The sequence below is a fragment of the Vidua macroura genome, chromosome 4, assembly GCF_024509145.1.
Source record: "Vidua macroura isolate BioBank_ID:100142 chromosome 4, ASM2450914v1, whole genome shotgun sequence".
Lineage (NCBI taxonomy): Eukaryota > Metazoa > Chordata > Aves > Passeriformes > Viduidae > Vidua > Vidua macroura.
Genome location: NC_071574.1, coordinates 2,794,695 through 2,821,044, shown reverse-complemented (window position 1 = coordinate 2,821,044; position 26,350 = coordinate 2,794,695). Strand labels below are relative to the sequence as shown.

Sequence of the window (26,350 nt, the reverse complement as noted above, 5' to 3'; positions counted from 1 at the left end):
GATGTCCTGAAAGCCAACCCTTTCCACGGCTGGTACCAGCTGTGAGCTGTAACAGCATGCAAGTCATCTCCAAGACTTGGCTTCTCCATAAAGAATTCACGAGGATAAGGCTTGCTAGAACCTATTCTGCTTTAATGACTGAGGAAGGACATTAGGCAGAAGCTGGGGAACAAGACCTTCTTCATCCACAAACGTTACAAAGCTGCTGTCTTTTTCAACTTCTTAATACTGAACCCTCTTATAATTAAGAAGCACCATAAGCATGAAAAACACTGTATTCCACAGGCACAGGTTTTTGGACAAAAATCCAAGTGTTACCACTTTCACACAGGAGAAATGGTATTTTGAGACTGGAAATGAAACCTCAATGCAAAGAAAATGTTTTCTGGAGCAGGACAGACACAGCTGTCCAAGGCAGCTCCAGAAAAAAAAAAAGGTGAGCAGGCTGCTGTGACCACCAGCAGCAGCTCTTGACATTTTCCAGGTGGGACACGTGTTAGTGCCTGACCTCCCACGACAGGTGGGAAGTCTGTCTCAGTTGTGACTCAAGGAGAAGATCTGCAACTGAATCACTGCTTCCAAGGGGAACTCCAAAGGGAGCTGTTCATCTCCCTAACTCTGACTCAAGAACAATCCCAACCCAAGGGAATGACCCCTTTTTTATGAGCCTATTTTCAGAACAGTTGGGATAAACTATGAAAACACCTGGCAATTCATTTACTGACAGCTGAGCTGGCATTAAGGCAAGTAAAAATAATTGGGAAAATGACAATGTTCCTCCTAAGTACTGCTGGGGGAAGAAAGCTCTTTCACGTTACTCCACTTCCAAAGGGACAGCAGGACAAGCCACACAGAGCATGCTGGCTGCTTTCCCAAGAAGACTCATCCTCCTGGGATCATTTTACAATAAAGCTCAGTGAGGGGGACAGCTCTGACCAGAGCCACGCTTTGGGAAAGCCGCACAACTCCCAGGTCAGCCCCAACAGTGGGCAGGGAACTGCCAGTCCAGCTCTAGTCCCCTGTGCTCTGATTGTCCCACTTGTGACAAAGAGAACAGATACCAGGAATGGTCATCCCAGCACAGCAAAGCAGCTGAAAGCACTCCCTGAAACCTTGTCTGCTCCCAGGTTTCCCCATGCAGCCAGAGCAGCTCCAGTGCTGGTAACTATTTATATCAGCAATCCGCCCGGCACTTCAGCAGATGCTCAGCTTTAAATATGGCTTTAAATCTTCTTGCAAGCAGCCAGGCTAAATATATGCTTTGGGTTAAATTTATTCCTGGTGCTGTCCTGGGTCACAGCTCTCGTTCTGCCCGCGCTGTTCCTATAGATAGGTGCTGGCACAAGGTGTCCTGGCAGCCTGTCCCTGTCCCACTGAGGTCCCTCGCATCCTTAGGCCAAAGCAGGACCAAACCCTCGGACAAGGTGATGCTGGAACATCCAACAGTCAAAAATTGCTCACACTTAACCCCAAATGTGGTTTTGTCTGCAGCTGGAAGCTTCTTATTTATTGCCAAAACCCTAAAGGAACCCACAAGACAAAGACCAATCTCATTCCAAAGGCAAACAATTCATTACAAAATACTGCCTGTTTTGCATATACACACATATGTATTTTAAGCAGACGAAGCAAAAGATTTGGAAATCTTCCCTCTTCACCACTGAATTAAAGTCACATTGACACAGCTGGAACAAAAACCAGACTGGGCTCAGTACAAAGCCCCCAGCACCATTTTTCTGGGCAGATCCCAAGGCATGCTGCCCATCCCTAGACCTTCATCAGTTTCCTGTTCCCCCTTCCCATACCCACACATAATATGCATCACTGGGAGCTGCAACACACTGTGAAACCCTTGGGCCAGGCCAAAGGAAAATCAAAATGATTCCAGGATTAGTCTACATTGGGAATTTAGAGCACAAGTTTGATATCTGATCTGCACAACAGACAAAATTTAACTCTAAAATAGCCCATGTAAATAACTGTAACCAGCATGTTCTGTGGCTCCTGGGCTGCTTCTTTTGCTTCCAACCAGCAAATAGGATTCTACAAGCTGTAACAGTTACTTATCTAAAACAGTCCATCCTCAAATAATCCCCATTTCTTGCAGTAGACATGAAACAACTGTTCTGGATGACACTATCTTCCTGTCACTAGGAATGCAGAGTATGCCTCAAGCCCAGTTTTAATGCTAACCCTAGACTAATCCTGCCCGAGAGCTTTAGGTAGGCTTTGCCAAAGGAGCAATTGTTGCCACTAAATACATTTATACTGTTTGATGGTGAGCAGTTTATTCTGCAGAGTGAGCTCCCATTCCCACGATGAAATCCAGGCTGGAATGAAATCACTTGAGCGAACTTCTTTTTTTATACAGACTCATCCTTCTAAAGTTTCCCATCCTTGGCAATTTCCCTTGGAGCAGGCTGGGACAAGAAAACCATGATATACAAAGTAGGCAGAACAAGTCCCACACAGATAAAGGGAAACCCAAATAAGAGCAAGTCCAAAAAACGGGGTCAGGCATGTTCTCTAGGAATACCCAAAGTGCAAGGAAGACTCTGTGCCCAGCTGAGCAGCCAAGTCAGTACTCTGCCTGGGAGCAAGGAGCAGGCAGCAGCCTTCTTTTCAGTGTCTGGAGCCTGATAGGTTTGCAAGATAGCCCAGAAAGCTTTGCAAGGCTCAAGGACCAAACACCACACATTGAAATTCTTCCATATCCATGAAACTCCTCCCTAGCCTCAAAGCTTCCATTGCTTTCATGGACTTGAAACCAAGCAGTTTCAGGTGACTTCCGTAAGCACATTTCCTCATCAGGATCCCGCTGATCTACCCCCCCCCCCAAACTGCCCCCAAATAACTCCAAAACTCTGTGGATCCATCATTTGCCATGTCCCCAGTTTGCTGTTTTCACACAGCCTGCTCCACAGGCAGCATGGAGTGTTTGACTCTGAAATACAACCCACAGGACATGGTTACCACCCTCCTACTGGGACAGTACTGGCACACCACATCCAGCCCATGGAATGTGAATGAAGGTACAATGTCTCCACAAGGGGTTTCAGTATGGCCCATCAGGAGCTCTCAGGCAGGGAATACACAGGGCCTCATCTCTCTTGCAGAGAGACTCACTCGTCTGGACCACAGCCCATGGAATACCTTCCTCTACCTTCTCCCAGTCTGAGCAACACCCATCTGTGCCCAGATTTGGTGCAGGACACTTGCTAAGTGCCTTGATATCTAAATCTTGTGGTTCTAAGTGTTATGGTTTCCGAATAACTTCTCTGCCCTCTCTGCACCAAGCACACCAAGTTTCACCACCTCCAGCCAGCTCTTTCTGCCGTTCTTCCCTGTGAGTGGTTCTCTTCAGTCATGTCCTTTTCTCCTGACTGCTGACTCACATCCTAAGAGCTCCTTATGTGTCTGAAAGACACCCCCAGGGCCACAGTGCCACCAGCACTCCCCAGCCAAGGACCTGCGGCCGCAGCCCTGCCAGCCTGCTGTCCTCATTCCCTGTGTGGTGCACACAAAGCTGATCCATCCTCAGTGCCATCCATCCCCCCTCAAACCATGCCTGCCCGCTCCCACGGGGCCAGGCACTCTGAGCAGACTCCTGTGGGTGGGTTTCCAAGGTGCAATGTCCAGCTGCCTCACAGGGAGCAAGCAGGCTCTTCCCTGTGCTGTGCCAATGGGATTTGACACCTACGCTGTCTGCCTCCTTCAACCCCCCCAGCCCCTTCCACTCAGCACTGCTTGCAGGCAGGCAAATGGGCTGGTTCCAAGGAAGCAAAGCATGGATCTGAACTCCTGCATCGCTTCAACACGATGGAGCTGGGTTATTATGGAGAGCCTGAAGGCCAAGCCTAGGCAGTGCCAGTGTTACAGAACTGCCCTCAGAGCAGGAATACAGAGGGTAACTGCTGGAGGTCTCCATAGGTCAGGATGCTCAGAACACCTCTCCTTTCCTGCCAGCCATGCAATTCACAGGCTGTCATACACCCTCAGCTCAGAGCTCAACCAAGCACCCCTGCTCCATCAGATGAACTCGGTTCCCATTACTATATTTAAATATCAAGGTCTCCACTTGGAAGCAAGACTTGAACACATCCCAATACCACATTCAGGCTGGGACTAGTCCACTCCTAGGCTTCCTTACAAAGAGCAGGAAAGGCTCTGCTGATTTATGCATACTTTTATTTCCATGTAACTGCTGAGGCCTACAATGCCCTTCCAGGGGTATCCAAACATAAGGAAAAGGCGCCACAAGGGCTCTGCCTTTTCTGAGACATAAATCCATCCATGCAAGTACAAGCACATCTATGCAGAACCACTTACATTTCAGTTAACATCTGCTTTCCTCTTTAGCTTGCAGATGACCAAGTTCTTCCTACACGTAATTTTGATGTGCTTAATACCATTATATTGAAGTTCACTCAGTGGGTAAGAAATCAGCAAATAAATCCAAGCAAAGACTCTCCCCTGCTTGAACAGATGTTGGATCAGGATTCAAAGCTGAACAGAACAGCCCACAGCTCTGAAGGATTTTGTTTCAGATATCATACAGATTACTTTTAACAAATACACAATTTTTCTAGGAAATGGCTGACACTAACAAAGTGAAAAGCAAATGATTTTCAATCATCAAGTACTAGAGCAGAGGCTTCTCCACCCTATCTTGTTTATTCTTCAGGATTTTGACATGGAAATCTCAATTTCCATTTCCTTTCACAGTGGCCCTTTGGCTGCCAGTCCTTCGCATCACAGCTAAAAATTTTGGCTCATCAGGAAGTCAAAGAGATAAAAGTTAGAAGAGATAAAAGAAGGGCACTTCTTGCCTCCCGATAAGTTGCTGTTTCTTCAAGGCATGAACACATTCACCACACAGCATCTGCTCCAAACTTCAAAGCAAGATCACTAACATCACTTCCCCAGAAAGAGAAACCCCGGAGTGGGTCCTTGGACTTGACCCACAGCTGCAGAAGAGACAGCCTGAACACAGGCCTTGCCTCAAGGGCATTTGCAAGGGCACATTGAGGCTTGGTGTTCCCGAACCACGACAAATATCTTTATTTCAGGGTTCACACTTCCACAAAGTCCACACTGGAGCCACGTCCATAGAGGTGCAGAGAGAGCCCTCTGCTATCAGCTTGGTATTCTGTATGGAACTGATGGATTCTTCTTCTTTTTGAACACTCCCATGTGGTCATTCTAGCCTGCTAGCACTAGAGTACAGCAGGTTTTTGGCCTCAAGATTTCTGGTTCCCCCTCCAAATGTTTCTTAATCATGTAATTCCCTAACAGCTTCCCCCTCCAATCAAAATCATCTGCATTGTCATTGTGCCAGCTCGAACTGGAGGAGAAGATAAATTGGGGGAGCCAAGTGAAAAGGAAAGGGCTCAGAAAGTACTGGTATCAGGGAGAAGGGAGCAGCCCTGTGCTTTGCTTCCACAGACACCCCTGCACTGCTCTCCACCACTCTGCTGAAACGTCAGTCGATTCCACTCACTGGATCAGCAGCATCTGCTGCCATCCCAGTGTTGCCATCTGTGCACTCATTTCCCAAACCCACAATCCCAACTGGAGGTTAGTAGGTCACGGACATAATTCTCTGCCCCTCCTGGGATGAGAGGAGACTCGGTTCCAAGCGCAGTAAGCACTGAGAGCCCCCCTGTTACCCATCCTGACCCTCTAAGCCTTCTCCTGCCCCTCCCAGAGCGGCCAAATGCCCCTTTCCAAGGGCAGAAGCAACAAGTGACTGGCAAACCTACCCTAGCTCTGCTGATGGGCAATTTACTGGTGAAAGAATAATAATAAAAAAAGGACACTAGCTTCAAAGAACAGCTAGACCAAGGATCAAATCTGAAATGGTACCAACAGGAGAAGTTCAATGAGGTTCACAAGAGGCAACTGAAAACACAAAGAAGGGTTCAGAGAAGAAAATCCAGGTGTTGGTTATACTGACAGTAAAAGATAAACCCTTGTTTATATATAGAGAAATGCAGAGTTTTAGGATGGCTTGCTCCCACACTGTCCAACAGAATTACATGGAGTTTAGTGCAAAAAGGGCAGCTTTGCAGTACCAACCATCATATCCCCAGTTCAGCCCTTCTCAGCTGGAGAAACAGCTCTGGCTTCAAATCAAAATGTTTCTAAAAGAGATTTTTTCCCCACATGGTAAATTCCTTGGACTTTTCTGTCCCTTAGCAGTTTCACGTGAACACAGGGAACAGAATTAGGCAAAGCATTAAGGTGGCTTAGGTAATTATAGTGGCACATGCTATCATCAGTTCAAGACACAAGATTAACACAGCAAGCTCCAGTTAAAGCAGGTCTTCCCCATACTAGGAAAGAAAGCAGCCTCTTTTTTGCTCAATCTAAAACATAAATAGCCTACCCTGACAAAGTGGGAATAAAGGCCCCATAAAATCTTCCCAAAGGCATCTCTGCTGGTACTGAAACACAGAGGAAGTTTCAAGCTGAAGCTGAAGAACCACTTTCAATCCACCAAGTAGACAGTTACACACCCTGTGGCTTAAAATATCATGTGTAGGTTATATTGAATTATTTTCTTCTACATCTACATGACTAATTGTGTCCCCTTGGGCCAAGGAAGATTTCTAAGAGAATTGTCTGGTCAGGAAAAAAGCAGCAAAGACCATTCTCAATTAAGGAAGACTTAGTCACAGATCTAAGAAAACATGCAGTTAATTGAGGCAGAAGTGACCAATAAATGAAAATACTGTGTCACTTCAACCTACCCCAAAACCAAAGGATTTTGAGACTGAGCTTGCTTTTTCTCTGTTTTTTTGCATTTTCTCTGTTTTGCCCAGACCCAATTTGTCAAATAACTCTTGCTATTTTACCTCAAACTTTGCCACAATTAATTTAATATTAACCAGCTGGAGTTTAGGAATTTAACTCCTCTCCCAAGGAGAGGTTACAGCTATAGAAGAATCTTAAACTTTGACTCACCCCAAAACTATTTCTATCAGTTCTTCAAATTGTAGAGAAAACTCAGAGGTGTGGCAGGAGGGTGGCAGCATTCGGGTGTGAGAGCCAAAAGGGCAGCAAGAAGTGTTTGTACTTCTTATTCAAATTCATTTTTTTACTTCAGGGCTGTGGATCTTGATCGCTTCAAGTTGACAACAACCTAAGTGGAATTGCTCAACAGCCCCGCTGTCTATACTGGTGTCACTGCCATGGCAACTGCTGTGGTTGTTTTTTAAGGATGGAAAGAGTAGAGGCAGGTTTTAAAAGCTCCCTGAAGAGCTGGCACTGTGCCTTTAAATGCACTGCCCTCAGGAATAATCCTCACCAAAAGCCCATTATCATTTTATCATTTCTCGATTTCATTCCCCCTTCCTCCCCCAGGGGCTGCTGCTTTCAGACATATCCAGACATCTCTGAAGAATTCAGACCAGAACAATTTCATCCTGGTTTCTGCACAGGTGGAAAATACTCCCCTCTCCAGCCACAATATTCCATGCCCAGGCACTTGGGACAGTTTCACATAGCACGTGGCAACAGACTCCCTTTCACCCCCCAGCACTACTCTGACATCATCACGGTCCAGGAACACTGAAATCCTAGGAATACAAGACTCTCTAGATCCTACGTGACACCTGAGGCACCCACCAGCCTCGCTGCAGCTGGAGGTGACTGACAAACACTGAGTGACACAAGTGCTGCAGGAACACAGTACACAAGGAACAAGTCAAGAAGAAGGGAATTTCAGCCTACACTACTGATTTCTTTTGAGGAACCACGCACGATGGCAGACATATAGGGCTGGGCTGGTTTATGTGGCTGAACAGCCCCTTCCCAAGAGCGTCTGGTGGCACTTCAGAGGCTGGGGAAGGACAGAGAAGACAGAGAGCATGGGGAACACTGCTGCATTGAGGTGAGATGCATTTTCACTTGCACGAGGCCCCTGACATAGCTGTCCCTCTGAAGACTTCCAACACCAGCTCCCAGGAGTAGCCAAAAGGCAGCTGGTAGCAGGGGGAAGTGCAGATGCCACGTGCCACCTCCGAGCACGTCCGCACACGTGCGCTTCTGTCGCAGCATATGCTGCAGCATATGTCACAGCCGAGACAGCCACAATACACAGAGTGCCACCATACAATTGCAGAGAGCTTCAGCCCATACACAGTAACACCACTGCAGAAGGCTGCAAGCATCTGCCCTTCTTGTTCTTTAAACTCAACCTTCCATACCCCTCATGGTCACACATCGCACCTGCGTGCCCTCTGTTCCCTTTGTTGACTGGGCAGCACACCTGGGCACTCCCTGTCTCCTTACCTGCAATGCTGCTCACCTGCCTGTCACAGCTGTAGCCCGCTGCTCAGCCACAGCCCCACTCCCAGTTCCACAAACTGTGTGCCTACAGGCTTTCTACAGGTACCTGAGCCATGCCCAAATTTAATCAGTCAGTGCACATAACTCATCCAGGGACAACTGCTCCTGTTCCCCATCCCTCACTCTGAAAAACAACTTCAGAAATTACCCTGGAGAGAAAAATCCCAACTCTCAGACTCTTTGGAGCTGGAAAAGAACAAATCCCCTGTACCTGAGGTGCTCGGCATTTGTCTTAACTACCAGATTACTTGCTGGTTTTGTGTTTGGGAGCCTCAGGGCACACCTAAGGAGGGAGGAAGTTTAGCTCTACCTTTTATCACACCCATCAGAAATCTGGACTTTGCAAGTGAATAAAAAAATCCAAACCTGACCTCCTTTCCAAGCTGTCACGTGCAGGCAATGAAAGCTCCATGCTGTATATTCTGCATTTATCTGAGGGAGATGGACGTTCAGTGTAAGGGAAGTGCAAAGTGTTTTAAACAAACAGAAGTGCCTGTAACAAGCCCTGATGTGATTGGCACATGCACAAGTCAAAGTAAAAAAGAAAAAAATCTCACAAGTTTAGGCAAGGGTTATTGCAAAAACAGCATTTTCTTTAATTAGATGTCCAAGTGAAAGCCTGTACTCTTGCTAAGAAGAAAAGGAAAGCCTTTGCCTAGGGTGAAAGGTCACATCTAGACCCAACCTCCTATCAGCATGTCCCTTCATCTTGCCCCAGAGTCTCAGTGGGAGGTGGGGGGCTTTGCAGTGAGGCCACAGGAACAAGAAAAATGCCATCCTGACCCTCTCCCGGGAAAAGAGCTGGAGGAAGAGGTGAAGGCAGCTGGGCTTAGCTGCTGCTGGAAGCATCCCCTCCAACATCTCTGTCACTCCCACACCTCATGAAGTACTAACTGCCACCATCGGCACCCTCGTGGCTTCACACTGCCACAGGGCAGGGTTAGATGAGGTATCATGGAAAAACTCTTCCCTGTGAGGGCGGTGAGGCCCTGGCACAGGGTGCCCAGGGACACTGCAGACACCCAACCCCTGGAAGTGGTTGAAGGCCAGGCTGGACAGGGCTTGGAGCAACCTGAGTAATGGAAGGTGTCTCTGCTCATGGCAGGGCCTAGAGGTGGGTTTGAGGTCCCTTCCAACACTAACCACTCTGAGCCCGTGGCTCTCAGGCCCCTGCCCACCGTGGAAGCAGGGTGGGCTGCAGGCAGCCAGACACCGATCCCAGGATCAGGAGTCTCTGCCGGCGTTACGCAAGCCCTCCTCGGCAGGGTGGGAACGACCGACGCACCGAGGGCTGTGTCAGCACCTCCTCACCTGCCCTGCCCACAGCCTGCCTGCCCCAAGCACCTTCCCATGCCCTTTCCCATGGACACAGCCAGCTGCACCCTGCCAGGCCCCCAGCTACGCAGAGGGCACATCTGCAAGCCAAGCAGTTGTGTTTAATTAGTTCTGTGTTTAACTCACCTCTGCACTTGCACTACAGTGGACCTAAGCATGCTCCCTGCACCACTGGAGGGGCAGAAGAAGGCCTTTTTCAACTGACTCCAGCACCTGGGACCAGTCCAGAGCCTGCTGTGCAGTTCTTGAAGACCAAAACAGCAAAATTCCCTTCTGCTTAGGGCAAAGTCTCCCCGACCACTTTCCCCATGTAAAAAGCCAATACAAAAACAATTAAGCTCTGGCCATCCTGCCTGGTATTTCTCAACTACTGTCAGTGCCCTCACTGTGGTGAGCTGAGGATAAAAGCTTTTGGAAAATCCCAGCCCATGTCTTGAAAAGTCAGGAAAGAAATTGGATGGCTGAAAAATCCAGTAACACGAACAGAAAGAGAACTCTTGGCACAGCCCTGACTGTGCTGCATCTGCTCTGCTAAGTAGGTTCATTTATTTCCATCCTGTAGCTCTCTCCTGCTATTTATAGCACCTGCCTTAATGAACTTTCAAGGTAGACACCAAGCTTGAGCGTTCCTAAAGAGATGTCTAAATATCCTTGTTGAATTAATTCGATCTTTTTATGAATGGACCATTCCAGTCAGACTGGCACTCCTCAGTGGAAATCACAGAATGGTTTGGGTTGGAAGGAACCTTAAAGATCTGCTTATTCCAACCCCCTGGGGCAGGGACACCTTCTTCTACCCCAGGTTGCTCCAAGCCCTGTCCAATCTGACCTCGAACACTTCCAGGGATGAGATATCCACCATTTCTTTGGGCAACCTATCAAATGGGACATTGTCCACAATAAACTCTTCCTGCAAAGCAGGCACTCCAAGCTGGGAAGAAGGACCAGAAGTTTACCTGCTTCCAGTGCAAATCTGATCCATCCAACCAAAACCTCACCTTCAGTGGGAGAGATGCACTCCATGTGGAATGGCAGCACAAGCCTCAAACTGCACCTTAATGGAATGACTCCCTGCAAACAGGAAAAGTGCTTCTCCAAACCCACAATCTGAGGGCTCAAGAGAGGATTTTTACTAAAACCCTTAAGAACTATTGCTGGTGGGTGCAAGAGGAATTCTCTGAGCCAACTGGAAACCTTTAAAACTCTCTGTTATATCATCCCTCTCCTCTCTTTTTATATGGGTCCTCTTATCCCTGCTTTTAGTTATTCCAAAATTCAGATTCTGCAGTTATATTTATCAACATGGCAACATTCTGACACCTCGCAAAAATCAGGTTTTACTCTCTTCAGGGCTGCAAGCACTAAGAGAATTCTATTCTTGACAGTAAGAATTTGTCAGACCCACAAGTGGTTTTAAAAAGTCAGTAAAGTATTGCAGCACCTGGGTTTGAGCCAGGGAGGTGAGCCAAAGTGACTTGGAGGGCTACCAGACAATGAGAAAAAACCCCTTCTCAGATCAAGTAGAGATGCATTTCCTCATGGGAAAATCTCTGCACACCAGTAATACAGAATGAGGAAGACGGAAATGGACTCAGAGAAACTTCATCTGCCTTCCTTGTTCCTCCCTTGTCTCATCCCTTGCGAGCAGCAGCAAACTACATCATCCTCTTTGTGCTGACACAAGCACCAGCTGACCTGGTGAGGCAGAGCCTAAAAAGCGTTTCCTCCTGACTGGCCCTAAATGGAAACCAAGGCTAGGCTGGTTAAAGGAGGTGCTTTTAGACGAGAGGTGCTGGGATGTTTCACCTGGAAGAGGGATTTGTCATAGTCTGCAGTCCTGCCCGAGAACCAGGGTGTGAATGCCAAACTTCCCGGAGAGCAGAGACAGCCCCGCAGGCCTGGAATGTCCTGAAAGGGCTCTGCAGAGGGAACATTGCCTTCCTGCCTCCTCCTCAGTCTGTCAAAGTATCCCTGTCTGGATTTGTGAAGGAGGCATGGTTCCCAAGCAGTAATTTCCTTAGGATAAAACGTATCTGTACACGTTCCATCTGCCCAGCTCTCTCCAGATGGGAGAGCTGAAGGTTGTCTATAACTCCCAGAGTTTGGCTTGTTTGGCTCAGCTGGACACAGACTAAGAAAAAAAAAAATAAGGACTGACATTTCCAGACTGCACCAATTACCAAACACAGAGGCACAGCTAGACTGGTTTGGAACTGGAACAAGACTTTTCTAGGGAAGATTTGCATTTCTGGACCTGTTTATTCTCTTGCTGGTATCAGTGGACATGTTCCATCAGGTTCGGTTGCTGTGAGAAGCTTGACCCAGTGAGTCAAACCCAGACTTGGTCCAAGTCTAATTGCAGAGTTTTCATCCAAGAAGCTGAGAAATCATTTTCAGGTAAGATACTGAAGCTTAGGCTTGTGGTCCTTAGGGACAGATCAAGAATTCCAAGTGAAGTACCAAATCACAACTAGCTTAAGCTTTCTACTCAGGGAAAACAAAAGTCTCGATATACAGGACAATCAAGTTGTTCCCTGAACTTCTACAAATTATTTTAACAACTACATTATTAAAGATTTTGCAAATAAAGCTCTGTATACTCGTCCATGTATTAGAAGATAAACTAAATCACCAGTTATATACCCAAGCTGAACTGACAGTGTCTAATACTGGCCAAGGTAATAATTGCAAAAATCAACAAAAATCCTGTATAAATTCAGGATTTCTTAAAATGAGATATGTTGGACCCAAAATCACAGTGTTTGAGATTTCTTCATGTCAGATCAGATTTTCCTTGTTTTCAAACACACATATTTCAGCTTCTGATATTCCACACTGACTGCCTTAAATATAGGTAATACAGTTCATTTCAGCTTCCTCCCAATTCCATTAAAGTTGCTGGGCAATATTTCCCAGCTCCTTATTTCTAATATTCTTTTGAAATTGAATTTGAGGCACCCACCCCTCAGTCAATGCCTATTATGGGATGAAGATTAAAACCCCAGGGCTCTAACTGAGGTTTCTTGCCAGGATTGCCAGGACTGGACACCAGCCTAAGCTGGTACCTTGCTGCCTGGAGAGAAATGGGCTTCTGTCAGACACACTTGTGTGACAGCTGGTGGAGAGAAAACAAAGGCATCTCAGAGAGCAAAAGAAAGGGTGGGAATCACAAAATTCAGGTCAGCTCCGAAGACAAGAGTTTCAGAAGAGGAAAAAGCCCAGGGATATGAGGTAACTTGTAATTCAAGACAGTAATCTGAACTACCCCTCTCCTTTACAGAGCTCCAAGCTACATGAGCCAGCTCGTAAAAAGATCTGGCCACCAGCACAAAACAGCAGGTCCCTGCAAGGACCTGGAAAAGTATCCGGATACATGAGATGGTGAACAACAGAGAAAAGGGCCCAGGGATGGGATATGAATGCTACTGCATGAGACACCTGGAATATTTATGTGATTCCACTCCAAAAATCTGCAGTGCAAAGAGGTCAGGGTGGAAAAGCCTATGGGAAAACTGCAGATGGAAAGGGATGGTAAGACTGCATATTCTTACCTGCAGGTATAAGTACAGATAAGAACGTAGTACTGCATAGAAACAACAGAGGAGAAAAAACACCACAAACCCCTCCTCAAATGACACAGACACAATGATGGGCAAAATTAAAGGCAGGACATGAAAACCTGATGGAAGAAATGGGTTTTCAAACATAGGCACACTTAGCCCATGCAAACAATTTCCCTAGGATATGATACATTCAGAAGCAAAAAAGGAATTTCTACAGGCCTGGTTACCTGCATGCTAAAGAACACAGGTGTAAACATAAAAATTAAATTTAAAACATTTGAGTTTAAAACATTTTGAGATGGGTAATGACATCTTTTGGTATAAAGCCAACTCCTGGTTTCTGAGCATTGACAAAAAACCTTTTTTGGGACAACCAGGGAACAAGAGCTGAGAAGAGCAAATGGAATCTGTGACTTGCCTTCCTTTCTGGGTGTTGTTCTCTGAAGATGGTAACCAGGCTAAAGACATGACTGATTTGTCCCATGTTACTGTCTCTATCTACAGCTACTACCCAGCAACAGGACTTCAAAATGAGAAATAATAAATGTATTTCTTCAATCCAAGATGCAGTTGTATGGATCTCTCACACAGGAAGCATTTTTCCACTTACAAATGAAGCTCCAGCCATCTGGAATTAGCCTCAGTAATCTGAGCTTTATCACATGCTGGGCTGCTCTGCTATACTCAACCCCGTCAGCCTTCCCATCTCCCCCCTGCTCCTACCAAAGCAGCAATCTCACAGATTTCAGGACAAGCTTGTGGCCAACAGAGAATACAGCAAGGGGAATGCAACCCTGTGACAGTCTCTGCACAGTGATGGCACTAGCCAAAGGCCTCTGTCCTCTGCTTAACAATTCTGGTGGGAATAGAGGCACAGGCCATCCAAAGCAGACCTCACCTGCCTGTCAATAATCAGATATTCAATCTCTACAGATACTCAAACATACAGCAAAGTTCCATTTGAGTCTTCTTTTTGTTTTCAAAACCTAAAACTGGTTAATTACTAAAGGGAAAGAAGCTGTTAGCACTGCAAGTTAGTGACACATGAGGCTGAAACCATTGGGTACTGGAATTCCAGAGTGTGTGCACGTCCCAGAGCCAGGGCAGAAGCTGCAACAGATCTACCCAGGCACTACTCAGTCTTTGCCCTTGCTTGCTATCTCTTTACACACAGTGTCAAATTGCTTTTTAAACATTCGGCCTGCTCCTGCCTGGCATCCCTCAAGGGCCAACTCAGGTGATACAGAGGGATGAAATGTCTGCTCCAGCCTGTGCCTTTTCCAATCCACAGAGCTACCCCACAGCAGCTGGCTAAGACCACTCCAACCCTGCAACGTGAGACCATTATTTTCGTGGATCAAGTTTCGTCCTCCGTAAGCAAATCCCTAGACAACAGAACGTTGTAATGACTGACAACTGGAACCAGTACTCACTGAGTGGTTTAAGGATGCTGCTGCTTGTCTCATCAGCGTTTTCTACGTCTGATTTGTCTGAGTAGTTCTCTGAGATTTTCTCCTTTTCTTTCTTTTCTTTGTGCCCAGGTCTTCTTCTGTGACGCCTCCTCCGCCTGTAGCTCTTCGGCACATGGACCCCGATGTAAATCGTGTGGTGACCTGGGGAACACAAGCACACCAATATTAACTTCAGCACTCTGCAGTTTGGGCACCACGGGCCAGCACAGCTCATGCTGCATTTATTTGAATCCCAAAATGGTTTGGGTTGGAAGAGACCTTGAAGCTCATCTCATTCCAAAACCCTGCCATGAGCAGGGACACCTTCCACTATCCCAAGCTGCCCCAAGCCCCGTCCAACCTGGCCTTGGACACTTCCAGGGATGGGGCAGGCACAGTTTCTCTGGGCAACCTGTGCCAGGGCCTCACCACCCTCACAGGAAAGAATTTCTTCCATATATCTAACCTAAACTTCCCCTCTTTCAGTTTGAACTCATTACTCTTTGTCCTATCCCTGTTCCACTCCAGAAGGCAAGTGAACTATCCCTCTTTGCTGGCCTAACGTTAATTAGTCCTGTTTTTCTTGTCTCCAGATGTGAGCTTGGAGCTCTGTAGCTACCATTTGGAGAAGTATTTTTATCCCATCATTTCTGAGAGCACGTGCCAGTGCAGACTCAGATAACTGTTGTCCTTGTGACTCATTTAAATACAAAAATAAACCCCACAGAAGGCCATCATACTCATTTTGTAATATCGAACAGAGTGCTTTTCAAATACATTCTATACTAATTTTTCCATTTGTTTTACCAAATACACTGGCTGAACTTAACAACTACCTCATGCCAAGTGATTCAGTTTAATTGAAGAGCTTAGACCAACAAAATCTACATCACTTGACTGTGCAGTCCGTTGTATAACAAGAGTCAAAGTACCATTAGGTACCTTACGCAGGTGCCACTATAGAGGTCCCATGCTCTAAGTACCATTAGGGTGTTATTATAACACAGCAGAGGAGGAAGGACTACTCACACAAGTTCCTATCAACTCCTACTTGACACTTTCCAAAATAAAAATTAAAGAGTAACAGAAGTGCCAAATTTCATACGTTGGCTATAAATCCCAAGGATGCCCTTGCACTGAGACTGGGATTTCAAACTAAAGCACTTCAACCACATTTGCTAATGATTATGCCTATTTGTGTCTGATAAAAATGTTTTCTTCTCAGGGCTTTCTGCACTTCTGCCAGCTCGGGATGAATATCCTGTGCTTACAGAAAGCACTTACATGTTGTCTTCTCTGCCCAGATCATTTAGACATCTCACTGTAAGCTATAAAAGCAGCTCTTACAAAAGTAACTCCTGAGAAATGAGAGATGGATTCTGTACTTTGGACCAAGTTTGGACCTGTTTCTGTCCCAGAGTGGTCAAATCAGATGAACAGACTGCGTAAACAAATTCATGTGAATGAATGACCCACAAACTAAACGTGTCACTAATTCCTCCTTATGATAAATCCAGTCTTGGCTACCGAACAACTGAAAATTCAGGGACAAAATAGTCCATTTCTGTAACTAACTGATTTGCCAGTGAAAAACAACCCTGCATTTGCCATTTCAAATTCCACACACTCCTGAGGCCAGCTGTGAGGCCTTTATTTTGCATGTTTCAAGCTTTATTTTGCACGTTTGGTCATCTTGTTCCAGCCCCTGCCACGGGCAGGGACACCTTCCAATACACCAGTTTGCTCCAAGCCCCATCCAACCTGGCCTTGGACACTTCCAGAGATGGAAGAAAGAGGATTCTGGAGCTGAGCAGGGCTCAAACTCAGGCAGTGGAATAGTGACAGAACAGGGTCCTGTGTCTGCTGCCTCTTGTCAGAATCGCCATCTCCAAGGAAAGGGATCACACTGCAGAGGAAAAGGGCAGAGCCACAGAGACATCTGTAGCAAGATCTCCCAGACTGACACGTGAAGATCCAGTTTAGCTCTTGCGTGCCAAAGGAAACCCAGAAAGCTCTTCCAGCAACTGGAAACATCAGCTTTAACGTGGCAGATGGCCTGAGCACTGAACAGGGACTGGGAAGGGGAGATCTTATCTGAGCACGAGCAGGAGCTGGAGGGTGGGGGGTGACCCCAGACAGACAGGGCAGTGGTAGCCCTCCCCAAGGGATTCTCACAGCCAAAACTCTATTCAAAAACCTGATGCAAAAGGTATCTGTATTAAACAACATTCCCCTATGAATCACTTGAATTCTGTGGTCAGCTTGATAATAGAAACACATCATAGCGAGCCTGTAGTCTTAATACTTTAATATGCTGCCAACAGAACTGGACAATCTCTTTAATCTTTGGACCACGTGTGCACAGCAGAGATTTTGGTAATATGAAACTCACTTGTATATACGCAGGCAAGCATCTGCATTACTTTGCTGCTTTTGCCTAGTCTGAAGGCAGAGACTTATTTAATGTTCCTTGCTGCGCCCCCACCCCCACTCCCCCGACTGTTCAGGGAGGCCAAGACATTTTCCTTCTCCATGTACTTGAAGTGCTTGGCATCTGTTTATATTGTTCCAAATGCTGAGATAATCTTCTAGGCTCCCTTCCCAAAGCGCCTGGGAGGAAACAATTGACACATACTCTCAATGCTCTGGGCTCCTGGGACATTTCCGACTCACCGGGGGAAGCCAGCCTTTCCCATGAGAACCACTGCCTGAGAAACGCAACGTGACACACACGCACCGCAAGGATCCCACAGCCTGGGGAGGACGGGAAGCACGGAGCTGAGCTCAACTTCGGGTAACCCAGCCCTGCTCTCTTGCACACCCAGCACAGCTCCTCCTGGGGGGCTGCTCCCACGGCCCTCCCCGCTCTCCCCAGGACATCCATGATCCCCTGGGCCCTCATTACACCAGTGTTTGTTTCACAACACTCAAACCCCACCCGTACAATGCACATGCAGAGCTGCAGGTCCCGGTGGCACCTGTTCTCTTAGAAGTGACACTGGGGCTTCTTTGGACTTACACTGACTGTAGCTGAAGTCTTTGACTTTTGTGACCACAGAGAATGTTTACTGTGCCCCAAGTTCACAACAAAATAGTTTCATCTGATTATTAATAAAACAAAAGGCAGTCATCATCAGGGAGGTTCTCCTGGAAAAACTCCGTTGAAACCACACCTTTTGCTTTACTAAGAGCTAGTAAATAAGAGTAGTTCATGATTCAGCACCCAGATTTGGAGTTTGGGCATAGGAAACTCCCTGAATCAGTTTTACTGATGAAAACCCACTTCTGTATCACCCAGCTGTGAAATGCAGCATGGTTGTGAAACCCAGCTGGTTCTGTGAAATGCAGCATTCCCTCCCTGCCTGCAGGAATATCTGCTCATTATCATCAAGGCCAGGTTGGACAGGGCTTGGAGTAACCTGGCCTAGTGGAAGGTGTCCCTGCCCATGGCAGAGGGGTGGAATAAGATACCCTCAAGGTCCCTTCCAATCACAACCATTCTGAGAGACCACTTTATTATGATCCTCTCCATTTTTAAGTACTAGCTCTTTTTAAAAAAGGGTACTAGGGAATGGTTTTTGCTCAGCAAAACAAAAACTCAGTCACTTGGAGACAGGAGTTGAAAGTTATGGGATCAAAGGATAAAGTCTGCCTGCTGCATCTAAGAAAGAATCCTTTCCACATGACTGGATTCTTGAGACTCAGAGCGTGGTAAGACTAGCCCATAAAGAATCTCACACCAGCACCTTAATAAAAAACAAGATCAAAATCTAATATTAAAAATGTACAAAGGACTGAAAATAAGCTGAGCATTAGCAGTTTTTACCCAGCCTTTGTTTATCCCTTTAAAGACTCCTTTACAAAGAACAGGGAGAGTCACATTAAATCTGATCAGATTGCGACAGGCCCATGTGGTTACAGTTGGCTACAAAGCCAAAATCTTCCCCACCAGCTTTGGCCAAATATTTTGGGCCACCTGAAAAATGGGCTTTGCTCAGGATGCCCTAGCCATGTCACTCAGAGGCTTATGGCATGGGGGTAGAATGTGATGACCTTTAAGCTCTCTTCCAACCCAAACCACACTGTGATTCCATGAAAGGTGGGACCTTCTCAACCCATTTTCACAGCCCAGCCATCAGTCATACTCCCAGGTGGAATGGAAAGCCTCAGGTAGCCCCCACCCCCCGCCATCCAACATCTAGAGATCTGCTCTGCAGTCACACCAGAGGGGCCACGTGCTTCGTCAGCAGAAGATGGCACGGCTTTGTGCCCAAGGAGGTGTCAGCACACAGCCAAGCCCACAGAGAGAGGTGGCACCAGCCAGGACATGGCCAGGATCACAGCCAGGTCAGTGGTCTTTAGAGCACCTGCTTTTCCAGCCTAGGGTTGGTGGCAAAAGGTGCTTCTCATTTTGTGTGAGAATCAAAGAAAATTAACAATATAAAAAAAGCCCATGGCTCAGAAGGACAAATAAATCAGGGGGATGATCCATTTTAAAGGGAGATACTAAAAGTAGCACTAAGGAAGTCCCAAACTAAGCCCGGCTTAGTTTCAAATCAGCTCAAGAAGTAAGAACAAAAGGCCATGTCGTCACGTGCCAGGTGCCCTTAGCTCTACCTGGCTATAGAGGGGTTTGCAGGTGCTGGCAGCAGCAGAGGGGCAGGACCTGCACCCCAACCAGCTCCACCTTCCAGGCCACAAGCTGTTCTGCACTCCCAGGATGGGGTGCACAGCCAGCAGGACACCCCACACTGGAGAGCTGTTCACACCAGCTGTGGAAGAAACAAGGAACACAAGGACCTCCCCCAGCACTGTGCAAGAGCCACGTGCTACTCCCATTCATGCACACGGACAGAAACACTGAGTCTCCAGGGAAAGCCAAACCATCATCAGTCCTCTAGACAGGCTGCCCAGGCACAGTCCCAGGCTCAGCCACCAGTCCCCAACAGGGTTTTCAATACATGCTGGTATCCAAGTGACTCATTTTCCATGCAAGTAAAAATCCAGCAGTCAGGGAAATGGCAGAAGGATTCAGAGCACTTTGTGGAAATCTGAACAAAACTGAATGCACTAGTTGGAGACAGATCAGATCCAAATCCCCTCTCCTATAAAGAACAGTAGTATGCAATTAACCAATTCTTCTGTGCTGTAGCAGTTTGCCAAGGAAAAAGGTCAGCATGAATCCATCAGGCGATGGGAACAACAACCATAAGCTGAGTAGCAGGTTCACAGACCTGTGATAAATGCCTCCTGATAAATGCCATCAGGAGATGAGCCTGCCATGGGGGAGAGACAGAAAAGGGCAGAGGCTTCAGGAGAGACAATCCTGAGCTACTATGCCACAAATAAAGGAAAGAAGAAGGAACAAGATTAGAAACATCAGGGATCTCTTTCAGTCTGCCACCTCCAACAGAAGAACCCCAAATTCATGGCTAAGATTCAAGTGATGATCACCATCAGCAAGGAAGATGCAGTTCCTTAACCAAACAGAGAACTTGTGCAAAGATAATTTCATATATTTGCATTCCTTCATCTCTTAACATGCAGTCAATTGACTGAAATGCCTATGAGGGTCAGGGAATGAGCTGTGCAGGGGAAGACAGTGTGGAAATTAGAGACCTTTGTCTCTTATTCTGTAACATCAGGCTTCTAGCACTTCAATATCTTCAAAAAGTCAGCATGGGATGTAAAGCATTCCCATGTAACAAAGCTATAGTTAGAAGAGAAGTCTGCCTAGCCATTTGCCTAAAGCTTGCACTCCTCTGTTCCAAACAGATGATCCATGACCCAGACTGGACCTGCCAGATTCCTAACAAGATTCAGAGGCCACTCCAGCAAAGCATGTGCAACAGGTGAGTTAGAGCTGAGCAACGGACAGCTCACATAAAAGACAGAATTCACATAAATTCAAGTAAAAAATATCTGAACAGGAAAATGAAATGAAATGAAATGAAATGAAATGAAATGAAATGAAATGAAATGAAATGAAATGAAATGAAATGAAATGAAATGAAATGAAATGAATAAAATAAAATAAAATAAAATAAAATAAAATAAAATAAAATAGTCTTCAATTTTCTTCCTGAAGATCCTGGAAATCCTGCTTGTGTAGATGGGACAAAGTCAGTCAGCAAGGTGGCAATGAACAAAGGGGTGGGCATTGTTCAGACAGAACAATGAACACGTGGTGGGGGTATTCTCCCTGAACTTTACATAAGCCACTGCGAGACTCTTACCCACAACCCCGTAAGCTGCTTTTCTTTCTCTCTTCTTTGGAGCTGTGAGAGGTTAGAAAAGCCACTGAACCTATCCTGCTGTGATCTGATCTAATCTGGCCAGAACTTCTTGCCTTCAATAGAAAGAAGAGTTGAAGAAAACTTGAAGAACACAGGGCTCTGAGGAACAGGGCAGAGAAGGGGATCTGTGCCAGACTGCTGGATTTAGCTCTTGGGAAGCACAGTACCTTTGGATTTTCTGGCATCCTTTAACATTATGTCCCCTTCCAAAATGCTCCAAACGACCACTCAGGAGAACTGATCTTGGCTGAAAATCTTTTCCTATTTCCATCTCATTAATTACCAAGACTGAATGAACTGACTACCGAGCTGTACTTGACACTCTCACGCTCACAGAGGCAGGCAGGATTTAGACTCCAAGAGAAGTAAGAGCTGTGGCATGATGACTAAGGCATCCACTGCTGCCTCCATTCTCTGGGAAAAGCCTTAGAGCGACCCTCGATTGCAAGGCTGCAGTTTTATTGGAACAGGTGTCTGAGGGAAGGGCCACACTGCAAATAGAATGGTGCTCACACAGAAGTACCCACACAGAGGCTCCCCACGCCTCCCCAGCAGCACACCCTTCCTTCAGGGAGCCCCTTCCGAGTCTCTGTTTCAGTCTGGTGTTCTGCTACCAGAGTAGGAACATCACCAGAAGGAAAGGAGGGGACAAGATTCCAGGAAGGCTGGGATGGTGCTCAAACCAGCAAGCTACAGCCCAAGCACCAGTTTCCAGGTTAAGCCCAGCTCTGGCAGTTCTGGTACGAGAAGCACAGGTAGGAGAGGGAACAACACTCCTGTGTTACCTAGCCCCAGCTCAGGCAACATGACCAACACATTTTGGGTTATCTTTTCATTTTAAATGTCCTGGAAAAATCCAGGAAGGTTCACAAGCACATCTGGGACTCACATCTGACAAGTGAGCAAAGCCTGTGTCTGATTTTCAATCTCCATGCTGAACTGTTATATCCAGTGTTACTGAACCTTAAAAAAAAAGAGCTGTTGGGCAGAGGAAGATGGGAGCAGACAGTCAAACAAACCTAGACTTGAATTTTGAGTGAAATGAGAGCAGTTGCTCCAATCCAAGGCTGCAAGGTGCCATGTGAGGGCCACCTTCCTAGCTGACCTGGGCCCCAACAAAAGTAGTTTCACTGCCAGGTCTGAGAACTGATGATAGTTTCCAGTCAGTTGGACTTGGTGATCCTTAAAGCTCTGTTTCAGCTTCAATGATTCTCTGATTCTAAACTGACTGGAGCTGGGAAAAAAACGAGTCACTGTCAGAATGGTATGGAAACACGTTCCTTCACCTCGTGCTCAGCACATGCTGGCACAAAACTTATCACCACTGCAAAGAAACCACCACCTTTCCTTCACCACGGGCCAACCACACCAGCTATTGACTCAGCTGCCCTTAGAACGTTTTCTCCACTTCTCCTGCCTGCACAGCCAGCTTATCGCTGCCTTACATAAAGCCAGTTATCACCTCTGAACTCAGACTGCAGCTTTTCTCTCTGAGCATGGAGAAGGCAGGCATCAAAAACCTCCTCAGCCCACCCAGCAACCTCAGAGCTAACACTGATTCCTGACAGCAGAGGAAGGACAGTGGCAGTGACCAGAATGATATTCCATACAGTGATCTGCTGGACACTGCCAAGAGTAAGCACTCTCCTGAAAAATGCCATGGGGAATTAAAGCTGGAAAGGAAAGAATCTGAAGACCTGAAATCTTTCATCACAGTGTTTCAAAGCTGGGAAGATCTAAACCACCTGTCTTGTTTTTACTTAGCTGTGTGGAGCAGCACTGCATTCCAAAATCCACCTGCCATTCCCAAGTGCATAGAATCATGGAATGGTAAGGGTCAGAAGGGACCTTGAAGCTCATCCAGTTCCAGCCCCTGCCATGGGCAGGGACACCTTCCACTAGCCCAGGTTGCTCCAGGCCCCGTCCAACCTGGCCTTGGACACTTCCAGAGATGGGGCAGCCACAGCTGTTCTGCGTAACCTGTGCCAGGGCCTCATCATCCTCACAGGGAACTTGTGCCAGCTGCTGTATGGAAAGAGAGCACAAAGGCACTCTGAGCACAAAGGTCCTCTGAGTTTGGCTTTTGCAGGAGTAGAGCCTAGTTCAGTTTTACTGAAGCAAAACACAGCATGGTTTGCTTCTACACATAAATTAAAGGTACCAAAGAATATTAGTGAGCACATTCTGTGACCAGATGTTACCTGATTAATTTTTAAATCACATTTATTTCAGAAGCAATTAAAGACTTTGATATGAAACAGGTCATCTGGTTACTTCTGAAAATGAAGGAGGGTCTGCCTACAGTCACAGATCAAAAACAGACGGCAGGGATGAGAGGAGAAAAAGAAATCCAAGTATATGGGCAAATACAGCTCATTTCTCCCACTGTCAGCCTGCTGTTAATACAGGTAAAGATGTTCACAGTTATCTCTGCCCTTTTAACCTCTCTCCTCATTGATCCAACCACCAAGGACTAATCTTGGGCTTATGGCATCACACAGCTTTCTACCAGCAAAGTGCAATGACACAACCGGGTCGAGAATAGAAAGCAAGGAGGAGGAAAGTGCTAAAATGGAACAAGTAGTTATGGAACATTGTTACAAAATCCCTGGGTTAGCCTCTCTGCAGAGCACAACAGTAAATGCCACAATGATAACAGGACCTAGGAAAAGTTTCCCCTAACAGCATATTCTCCTGAATTCACTCCCACAGCAGGGCTGAGAGGTGCTATTGAAACCTTTACATTGACCATCATGTGGAAGGCAGGACAGGTATGCTGCTCCTCATTTCCTAACACATGGAGCTGGGGCGCTCCTCAGGCTTTGCAGTGGAGTCATCAGACTTGAAACCCAGCATCCTCCACCCCACCACAGAGTCAGGGTGGCAGCGAGCCCGGGGGAAGTTACACTTAGAGAGCCAAGAATACCTTATCTCGCAGGATAAGGTGGAGCTTTACTTTTCCCCTCTTGCAAAATCGGTTATTAAGTAATCTGTTTATGTCACACATACCAGCACTCCTCACAGGGGCATTACAGCAGCACGGCATTACCTTCAAGGAAAGGAACGTGCAGTGCTCTAAATCAATGGGAAGGGTCCTCTCGCACGGCTCAGGGCAGTGCCTCTTCCTGATTTCCCCCAGGAAAGCCAACTCATACTTGCTTTCCTTCATGCTCTGCCCTAGACCCAGGCAAATCCCCTGGCTCGCCAGGTCACTTCCAGCCAAGCAACTCCTCCTAACTAACATGCACCGAATCTGCCACTGAGCCTTCTCGTGGATCCAGGCAGTAGGGAGGAGCTGGAGTGGAGTAATTTCCAAATGTCAACAGCTGATATCACAGCAACGCATTCCAGTGTAGGACCAGGGTGAGGTGCCACCTGAGGGACGGACTAAACCCCTGGAAGCAGGCCCAAGGGACATACTTCTGTCAGGTATGTACAGTTTCTATTAACACTACATTTACTCAGCGAGGGCACGAGGGACAATTGTCCCACCCTGAAAATTTCCCAACATTTTCCTGACCAGAAATGCCCATTTTCACCCCTTCTTAAAAAGCCAAGTCCTTCCCTCTCCCCCACACCACTACATAATCAAATGAGTGGGTGATGCGGTTGTGCAAAGTTGCTATCTCCATCCCACAGACATAACCTGTGGGCATCACTGACAAAGTGAATCATGTTCCTCTCTTCTCCCAAAGAACATGCCGAAGAGGGATGCTCAAAGCGACACCTTCAAAATTCTGTCTTCGCCTCTTTGAACTCAAAGCAACTTACAAAGCAGCAAAAGCAGCTTGGTTCCAAGGCATATTATAATGATCTGCTGGAGAGTTTTCCCATTCTCTCCTGCTAACTCCTGCTGCCCTATCTCTTCTTATAAAGGTTAAAACTCCCCTTCCTCTCATGGAAGGAAAAGAAACAATCTCCTCTCTGCTCACTTTCAGTGAAATTAAGTCTCTTGACAGACACTCACCTCCTTTAAAACACCCCACTGTAAGTCCAGGAATCTAACAGGGACTTAAAAGCATCTGCACCAAGTGCCAGCCGAAGGTCTGCAACCTGACATCTTAGTCCTTCCACAGGATCTTAAACTGACAGAAGGCAGGGTTAGATTAGATACTGGGAGGAAATTCTTCCCTGCGAGGGTGGGGAGGCCCTGGCATGGGGTGCCCAGAAAAGCTGTGGCTGCCCCATTCCTGGAACTGCTGGACAGGCCTTGGAGCAACCAAGTGGAAGGTGTCCCTGCCCATGGCAGGAGGCTGGAATTAGAGATCAGTTCCAACCACAACCACTCTGTGAGCATCCAGTTCATCCCATACATGCAGACCATGACCGCACCTGGGGTGCACATTGGATACACACACGCATTACGCACATGGATCTCTGTGGAGAGACAGACGTAGCTGAGGACACACAGAGAACTGCAGAAACACCGAGGCTGGAAACATGGAGACAAATAAGATCTCTCCAAAGTGCCAAAGCCTTTAATGCTTACAGGCGCTGCTGCAGTGCCCCAGATTGCCAGGCATGCTGAGAATTCCAGGCTGTCCCACTCTGCGCAGAGCGGAGCGGCTGAGCAGCGGCTCCCTGGCCGACCCACCCAAGCACCATACGTGCCCTGTGACCCTGACAGATGCCACGGCCTTGGATTCTTGGGTGATTTAGCTGGGCTGCTCCCAGGAGCCTGGCAGGAATCACGGCGCTGCCTTCAGCACCCCCGAGGGAATTAGCTGGCTGCACAGCTCCGGGGCTCTCCGGAGGCTCAGCCGAGCAGCTCCGGCTCCAGAGGCCTGTCGAGTACAATCAGAAGCGCTTGTTTCACCTCCGCTCCTCACTCCCCCAGCGAGATGAGCTGCGACGGGTCTGTTAGCCCAGCTACACCAAATGAGGATATCCACATCGGAACAAAGGATATGAACACACCACAGCCACGAATATTACTTCAAGCAGTAACCACACTCCCTGCAGACAGTCAGAAGGACCCTCCTGCGCTCATCAACAACCACCACTTGTATTATATTCCTGGAGCATCACACGTGGCCATTGCACCTCAAACCAGCACGTAGCAACATTTAAAACAGTAAAACATAAAAAAATACCCTCTCTTTCCCATTCCTCAAATATTTCTGCTGTGCCAAAGTGTCAATTATTCCACAAGCAAAAGGCTAATACAAACCTGACCCTGCAGACAGCAAACAGCCTCATTAAACCCAATATGGTGATTTATAGTGGCTGAGCACAGATTACTTCGTTCCAGACAGGAAGAAAACACAGACTTTTCAGTGGAAAGGACTGGCTTGGTTTGCTGGAAGTGTTCTAACTCCTCTTTTTAGAGACTATTTCCTCTCCTACTGCTGGA

At 46.9% G+C, this 26,350-nt stretch overlaps 1 protein-coding gene across 4 annotated transcripts in view; it reads right to left on the bottom strand.

The window, feature by feature from the left end:
* Positions 1-26,350, bottom strand: part of SLC4A4 (solute carrier family 4 member 4) — a 116,368-nt gene that overhangs the window by 70,490 nt on the left and 19,528 nt on the right. For all 4 annotated transcript variants that reach the window (XM_053974898.1, XM_053974895.1, XM_053974896.1 and 1 more), the window contains exon 3: positions 14,684-14,863. In XM_053974898.1, the coding sequence (XP_053830873.1) occupies positions 14,684-14,863 (180 nt within the window). The remainder of the gene's footprint in view (positions 1-14,683; positions 14,864-26,350) is intronic.